General features: G+C 42.4%; 1 protein-coding gene across 1 annotated transcript; it reads left to right on the top strand.

The window, feature by feature from the left end:
* Positions 1-1,968: 1,968 nt before the first annotated feature.
* Positions 1,969-7,611, top strand: mocos (molybdenum cofactor sulfurase). The gene is made up of 15 exons (XM_071913313.2): positions 1,969-2,255; positions 2,343-2,432; positions 2,885-2,951; positions 3,079-3,723; positions 3,856-3,932; positions 4,059-4,258; positions 4,368-4,484; positions 4,575-4,967; positions 5,058-5,220; positions 5,345-5,432; positions 5,864-5,988; positions 6,470-6,566; positions 6,700-6,841; positions 6,941-7,045; positions 7,179-7,611. Exons 1-15 carry the CDS (start codon positions 2,144-2,146, stop codon positions 7,281-7,283), a joined length of 2,526 nt encoding a protein of 841 aa, XP_071769414.2. The 5' UTR covers positions 1,969-2,143; the 3' UTR covers positions 7,284-7,611.
* Positions 7,612-8,478: the final 867 nt, after the last annotated feature.

Below are 8,478 nucleotides of genomic sequence, written 5' to 3' on the forward strand. Positions count from 1 at the left end.
CCCCCTCTCCCCCCCCCCCCCCGTCTCTGTCTCTCTCTCTCTCTCTCAGCCTCTGCCCCTCCCCCCACGCCAAAGCCCTTCTGCCCTCGTAATGAGGCCATAGTGGATACAATACGGCCCTTCTGCGCAGAAAAATGTATTCAGCTGAGCTTCGAAATTGTGAGGGAAATGAATCAGCGAAGCATAAGTGGCATATTTAATTACTTTTCACTGCGTCGCACGGAGACAATGATGGCTGCTGTGAGCCTCATGGCCGACAGTCAGAGCAGTACTGGTCTCTCCGCATCTAAAAACAGCAGGCCGCAAACAGCCACTTCTCTACTACGGAGTGTTCCTATATTCAGTGCATGATACACTTGATAGAGTTAAAAAGTTGCAAAAAATCCTGTGTGTGTGTGTGTTTGTGTTCTTATATTTGTAATTATGGGGACCAAATGTCCTCACAAGGATAGAAAGATGAGGACGATCCTCCAAAGTGAGGACATTTTTCCGTTACTCACTCCTTTAAAGGGTTAGTCTAGGGTTAGGACTCGGGTTTAGGGTTAAGTAGGATTTGGGTTCATGAATTGCTGCAAAGGCAAGAGCAGCCTGGAGCATGAAATGCTCATTTATGGGAGCTGTCTTGTGATCAGTTCCATAGCAAATGAAGCCGTCACAGCGGTGAGCGACCTTCTTACTTGGAGCTATAATTTGATTGGTTGGAAATGTTTTATTGTTGATTGCATCCATTTGTTGATTTGCATCCAAAAAATCAAACCAAGAATATAGTTATAGTTATCGTTTTGGATGTTTTTATAGTTATCGTTGTAGTGGGAACACAGACATTTTACTTACTTAGAGCAATTTAAATATTTTTATAGTTAACTTTATAAAGTAGTTACCATCATAGATGTGAATGGGCCTTTAGTTTAAGACTAGGACTTGGGTTTAGGTTAAGGTTAGGCATGTAGTGTTGAGGGTTAAGGTTAGGGTTTACAGAATGAATGTAATCAATGAAGGTCCTCACAAGTATAGTAATAATTGTATAGTAGCGCGTGTGTGTGTGTGTGTGTGTGTGTGTGTGTGCGTGCATCCACGCTAGAGCCAATACTGAAACTGCAATCAGAATGACAAACCAGAACAAAGCTATCAAGGGCTTTTGTCATCCATGACATCTAACAAAATATTTGACAGTAACTTATTTCTATCCAGACGTAGGCTGTGAAATGATTTAGGCTGCATATTATCATTTCATGGCAATTGCCTGTGACTAATTTCCTCTTTTCATCCTTCATCCTCCATGTACCATGTGTATAAACCAGATTGGGGAGTCAGGGATTACATGTAATGGGATTACTGTAAATTGATGACAAAGACTTGTAATTGTAATCTGTTACAGTTACTGAAAGCACAGTAGCAATCAGATTTAAAATACATTTGAGAATAGAGGTGGGTCACTTGGAAAAAATGTAAAGGCCATTTGTATTGTGAGATTATAGCTGCAAACGTCCTTTTACCTTATTATTATCATTATTAATATTATTATTACTATATTATAACCATCATCATCAAAGCCGATAACACTATTCAAGTGACTGTTGGAATAAAATGGCCACAGATTTTTGGAGGAAGTAGCCTAGGCCTAATAGCAGTCTGACACAAAGTAATCAATACTACAGGAGAATAATCTGAACTAATCAATCATCTGTAATGGTTCATAATTTGAAAATAACTTCAATTCAATTTTCCTGCTTCCATGCTGGCTGTTGTTTGTTCGCCATGGCCGCCTGTTCCTGAGGGAAAAACGCAAAAAACTAACTGAAAATAGCTGAGATTCATTTATAGGTGAGGGAATAAAAAATGCGGAACTCCAGTCTGCTCTATGGTGTTTTTTCCTCGTCCGTCGACATGAATTCAACTTTTTACAAGTGTTCTTACAAGTGCTGTCCAGACTTCCTGTGTCTGATCAGAAGAGGAATGCGAAGGAAATCGTTTCGACCCGATATGAACTCTAGAATGAGGACCAAGAGAGTCGGCTTGTGATCGTGGACTTTAGACCTTAAATGTCAATGAGAAAGACGGAGTCTCTGTGCTGAAATGTCTGACAAAACACTGCGCTTTGCTCTGTAGCTCTCTCTCTCTCTCTTCGGCGGAAAAGCGATCGATGGATTTCCAAAAACTTTGCACCTTTGAAACTTTCCAGCAAGTTTGGGGTCACTATGGTTATGGGAGAAACTTACGGGACGTGATTGACCAGGAGTTCGCGAGGATTAAAGGTAACTGTGTTGTCCGTGAGATGTGAATAGCTGGCTGTAGTCGCCGCCGGCGGACTGTTTACAAGGCTGCACTTCTGTTGTAAACAGGCATAACCTATCTGGATCATGCAGCAGCAACTCTGTACCCGGAGTCACTGGTGAGAGACTTCTGCCAGGACATTTCAAGGAATGTGTATGGTGAGAGAAGTCATATATTATCTTATACCAAGATTTATTTGTATAACTTTCATTTTTTAGATAGATAGATAGATAGATAGATAGATAGATAGATAGATAGATAGATAGAGTACTTTATTTATCCCCGAAGGGAAATTCCAGTGTTGCAGCAGCAATTTACATAAATGACAAAAAACACACATAACTTATAAAAACACACACAATGAGGTAGGTAGAAGTCAGAACACAGAATTACAAATATATGTATATATATGTATATATATATATATATATATATATACATACAAAAGCTACTATAACTATAACTACTATTATATATGTGGGGGAGGAGGAGTAGGAGGAAATCCCTGACCTGGGCCTTTCACTCCTAATTTAATTCAACAACAAACTGTATAGCCTTTGAGTTTTGCATGTTCTTTATTCAAATCCCTAGTGTTATGTTTAACCCATAGGAAACCCCCACAGCCATAACCCCAGCAGCCGATTGACCCATGACACCGTGGAGCGGGTCAGATATAGGTAAAGCCTTTCTCTTCCATCAGAAGCAAGCAGTAATCAGCCCATGTGACTTTATGCTTTCAATGGTAGTTTGCTGGATCAAATGAGTGAGGAGTGAAAAAAAAAAAAAAGGAACCTTTTCTTACAGGGTATTGCAGCATTTCAACACCACCCCTGAGGAGTACTCCGTGATTTTCATATCTGGTTGTACTGCGGCGCTCAAATTAGTGGCTGAGAGCTTTCCTTGGAGGCCGCGCACTTCAACCGAAGCTGGGAGTCACTTCTGCTACCTCACTGACAGCCATACCTCAGCGGTCGGCATCAGAGGACTGACGCGCGGGCAGGGGGTCGTTACCCTGCCGCTCTCCCCGCATGAGGTGGAAAACAGGGCAAAGGATGCGGCTCCGGGTGAAGACAGAACCTGCCAGACGCCACACCTCTTCTGCTACCCGGCGCAGAGCAACTTCTCTGGAAGAAAGTATCCCCTGAGCCATGTGAAAGGCATCCAGGCGAGACGCCTCTACCCAGCGTGTGACCACCAGGGCCGCTGGTTTGTGCTGCTAGATGCAGCCTCTCATGTCAGCTGCTCCCCTCTAAACCTACAGGAGTGCCCTGCTGATTTCATTCCCATCTCCTTTTACAAGATGTTTGGCTTCCCTACAGGTCTAGGGGCCCTTCTTGTCCGCAACGACACAGCAGGCATACTAAAAAAGACTTATTTTGGAGGGGGCACAGCGGCGGCTTACCTTTCCGGAGAAGATTATTACGTGCAAACAGCAAACATTTCTGACAGGTGAAATACTGCACGAGCTTACACGAGCCAAAATATTTTTCTGGGAGTCGTCAAGTAATAAGTAATAAGTTCACAGTTGATTCATAGCGCTCGCTTCCTTTGGTAATAACATATTTCTTTTTCCCGATAAAGATTTGAAGATGGCACCGTTTCTTTCTTGGACATCATCGCTCTAAATCACAGTTTCGACGCTCTGCACAAGATCACAGGTACGGTGAAAGAGGATGATGGTTTATAGGGAAACACAGAAAACCTCATTTACTTGCAGTGTCCTGACAATCAGCTTCAAGGATGCATCAACAGCAGCCCTGTCTTTATCCCCTTTTTGGCTTCAGGGGGCATAGACAACATCCAGCTGCACACGTTTGGCTTAGCACGCTACACTTACATGCTGCTGTCAAGTCTTTGCCATGGCAACGGGCGACCAGTGGCTCAGATATACACCGAAGGCCAGTTTGAGAGTCCAAGCACACAGGGCGCAATCCTTAACTTCAACCTGATGGATTGTCTTGGACAGATGATTGGCTACTCTCAGGTACATTCAGCAAACAGGATTCATATTCTGTTTCAATACAGTGTAATTACTGCATTTATCTGCAGCACCGGTGAATATTGCAACAACTCAATTATTCTATTCTCCTCAGGTGGACAGGCTGGCTAGTCTTTATAATATTCATGTGCGCACAGGTTGCTTCTGCAACACCGGGGCCTGCCAGCTCTTCCTTGGGATCAGCAATCAGGAAGTGAAGCGCAATCTACAGGTGAGAAAAGGAGGAATAGGAAAAATATGCAGTATTCTAAGTGTGATAAAGGAGAGTTTGGGTATGAATGTAATGTCTGTTCTCTTCGAGGCTGGCCACGTGTGCGGAGACAGCATAGACCTGGTGGAAGGCCAGCCGACGGGGTCTGTTCGGGTGTCCTTTGGCTACATGTCAACCTTTGAAGACTGTCAGAACTTCCTGAACTTTGTCGTTGACTGCTTTGTGGAGAAACCAGCGAGAGTGGACGAAGCTAGACTAGAGAAACTCAAAACAGCCGCAGCCTCCCAAGGCTCGAATCAAGATGTTCCAATCCAAATGACTAATGGCACAATTCATCAAGCAGATGGGAGACATAACCCTGCAGAACCACCAATGAACGGATGTGGAGGCAGAGAAATCAGTACAGATGCAAACAGCCATGGGGAGGCTTACACTCTGACCAACATCTACATATATCCCATCAAATCATGTGGAGCGTATGAGGTTTGAGCATCCCTCTCTCTCTTTCTCTCTCTGTCTGCTTCTTTACCTCTCTCTGTGTTTTTATATTACTCTGTGCTATTGTTCATGCAGGTCCATGACTGGCCAGTGGGAGCTCTGGGTTTGCTCTATGACAGAGGCTGGATGGTGGTGAATGGAAACGGCGTGAGTCTGACTCAGAAGAGAGAGCCACGCTTATGCCTCATTCGCCCACAAGTCCACCTGCCATCCGACAAATTGCTTCTGCAGGCATCGGGTCAGAAACTGTGTTAATATTTCATTGGAAATAAATGCATTCCATAAGCAAAGGAATTTTCAATCATATGGATTTTCTGCCATAAATAATCTTGGATGTATATTTTTTTTATATCTCCCTACAGGGATGGATACCATTTCTGTTCCCCTGAAAAACAAGACTGAACTACACAGCAGCCAGCGGGTGTGTCAAAGTAAAGTTTGTGGTGACAGGTGAGTTGGCATTTTCAAAAAATCTCAAAGGAACAGCTGAAACACTGCGGGATACACCGTGGCAGATATAATTTGTAACATATTTATTTTTACTTGTATCGATGTATTCTGAATTGTTCCATCGCTGGAAACTTTCCTTCGCTACAGTGTGCGGCATTATAAGGCCTCTCTCTCTCTCTCTCTCTCTCTCTCTCTCTCAAATTCACATAAAATCCATATTATTTACCATTTTGTGGAACAACAAACAATGAGCAAGAGATGATATTAATCTCCCCTGACAGATACCCGCATGACGAGTCACAAGTTAAAAAAAGCTATTCATCCAGTGGTTCTGGGATTAGATGTAGGACCAAATAGCAAACCAAGAAAGTTGTATCAAAGCCCATAGATTTCCCTGGGGCTCCCCGAATACATTCCTCTTCCTTCCCCAGGGTGGAGACTGTCGACTGCGGGGATGAAGCCGCGTCATGGCTTTCAGACTTCCTCGGACAGCCATGCCGCCTGATAAGACAAAGTCCTGATTTTACCCGAGACATGAAAAAGAGGCCTGACGGAGGTATATGAACATTTATTTTACCTTTTCTCCCTGGCTCTTATTTCTTTACTTATGGGACTTGTCTGTAGGATCGCAGGAATACATATTTGGTGTAGTTACTGTTTGGGTGCTGTGGCTTTGACCCTTGCACTCCCTAGTGTTGCATGCTTGCAATGCTGGCGATCTAGGAATTTCAGCTTTTTCTGCTTTTGCAAGTCACTCTGCATAAGAAGCATCAGCTCATGACCCAAAAAGCAAATGTGAAATTCAGACTTTCTTCTATTTTTTCTTTGTTTGTTGCAGGTGATTGCACATTTTATTTAATGTTCACAGACATATTAAATTTGCACATATATATATATATATATATATATGATGGTGATATTTCCACCTTCTGTATTACGGTAAGAGCCTCACTTATTCAGAGTCTTTGAGGATGCAGGTTGTTCAGTATGGTGAAACATTTAAAAAACTGGGATAATATAAACTCTCTCCCTACTAGTGGCCACCTCCACTTCCCTCTCCCTGGTGAACGAAGCGCAGTACCTCATGATCAACCGCGCCAGTGTGGAGCTCATTCAGAAGCATATGAGCGGCAGGTTTGAGCACATAATGACGTTACTCAAGATGTGAAAACATCAGGACGCAGTAATTGCCTGTACATAAGCATTACAGGGGGTAATTTACATAGCACAGCCAAACAACATGCACTGTCCACATCCTCTTTCTCAGACGGGGGTATTCTGAGGACCATCCGCTTCTTGACACGCAGAATCTCATTAGTCGCTTTCGAGCCAATTTAGTCATCGCTGGAGTGGAGCCATTTGAGGAGGATAATTGGTCACACCTGATTATTGGCAACACTCGATTCCTGGTGAGCTGACACTTTGAGATAAATGATGACAACTCCGAATGCATTACAAAGTGGATTAAAAAAAAAAGGGAATGTGTTCCCTGTGTGATTAACCCAAAGGTTGCAGGTCGATGTGCAAGATGCCAGATGATTGGTGTTGAGCAGGACACAGGGACCAAAACAAAAGAGCCGCTACTGTCTCTCTCCGCCTGCCACGCTGGGAAGGTCAGTCAAAACAATTACTGCTGTGCCCAGTTACGCGCTGTGTGTGTGCAGTGTGTGCAGTGGTAGTGGTGGGCGGGTGAAGTGGATGTCTGAAAAGAACAATCACTTTGCCTGTTATTTTGTGAATTTCTAGGTGACTTTCGGTGTGTACCTGAGCCGGCAGCTACCAGACGACTCATCTACAGCCAAGACCCTGTCTGCTGGTTCCCTGATACTGCCAGAGCCACATATTTCTTGAAGTGGTAATCTGCAAAATCCTCCATGCTGTGGTGTTTCTGCACTGCACTTCCCAGAGATCACCTGCCAATCAAACAGTGTGTCCAGTACTGTGACGTCTTTTTCCTCTGATTTTCTGTTGATGAAGTTTGAGTTTCTTTTCTTTGTCTGTTCAGCCATCACTGCTCATGCTAACTACCCAGTTTTCTTCTATTTATTCCAGACAAACAATCTATGCTATGCTATTACATGCTATTGCTGCTGCCAGAAATGTAAAACAAATGTAAAAGCTTTCATGAACTGGCTATAGGTTGAATCACTGTAGTGTTATATCAATTATCTGTTATCTAAGGTCTAATTTTAATTTATTTAAATTGCAGTATATGTGCATTATTGTCTGAAAGGAGAACTGAGGCACAGTTTTTTTTTTTCATTAAACATAATCGAATGTATCTAATTTAAATCAGTAGATTGTTTCATCATTTAATGTAAATGTTTACTGCATTTCATAAAATAAAATAATAAAACAGAATAAAATATTAGTTTTAATGTTTGTTTTGTTGGGCTTTGAACATAATGCAAATAATATAAACAAAATGTATAGGCCTAATGAATTGTGACATCACTCTCTGCAGAGCTGAACATTTTGTCATTCATCTGTAAAGGCCAAAAATTGTTTAAACTTAAATTGTGCAAAAGCTACAAAAACTATAAATATTGGATCTCTTAGATGAATATAAGCACACCATTCCTGAATATGCTGAACATTTTAAAGTTTGAAAAATGTTGTTAGCTTAAATGGTTCAAAAGTTATAACTACTTTGCACTAGCTCTGCAGTGGGTGATGTCATTCTAGCAGTTTGAACAGTCTCTACACCACTCTAGCTGTTTCATAGACTTGCACTGGCTTTCAATCATTTACTCTTTATACTGCTACTACTAACTAACCCTAACCCAACCTTCTTGAAACACCCTAGCAACCACCTATTACACCCTAGCAACCACCTATTACACCCTAGCAACCACCTAGTACACCCTAGCAACCACTGTATATCACACTATGACTACACCTACCTACTACTAAAGTGCTACCTGTGCTATTACTGCTATTGTTACTAATACTGCTACTGCTACTAGTGTTATACACTTACTACTACTACAACTACTGCTACTACTACTAGGCCTACTACTGCTGGTAGCCTACTGCACTACTGCTG

Source organism: Centroberyx gerrardi, chromosome 15 (genome assembly GCF_048128805.1).
Source record: "Centroberyx gerrardi isolate f3 chromosome 15, fCenGer3.hap1.cur.20231027, whole genome shotgun sequence".
Lineage (NCBI taxonomy): Eukaryota > Metazoa > Chordata > Actinopteri > Beryciformes > Berycidae > Centroberyx > Centroberyx gerrardi.

Bases quoted from the DNA above. Each gene is read 5' to 3' on its own strand.
- mocos (XM_071913313.2), top strand. From the start codon at position 2,144: ATGGATTTCCAAAAACTTTGCACCTTTGAAACTTTCCAGCAAGTTTGG. The intron at 4,485-4,574 runs GTGAGAAAAGGA...GTTCTCTTCGAG, and splicing joins AAGTGAAGCGCAATCTACAG to GCTGGCCACGTGTGCGGAGA. The intron at 6,567-6,699 runs GTTTGAGCACAT...CCTCTTTCTCAG, and splicing joins CAGAAGCATATGAGCGGCAG to ACGGGGGTATTCTGAGGACC.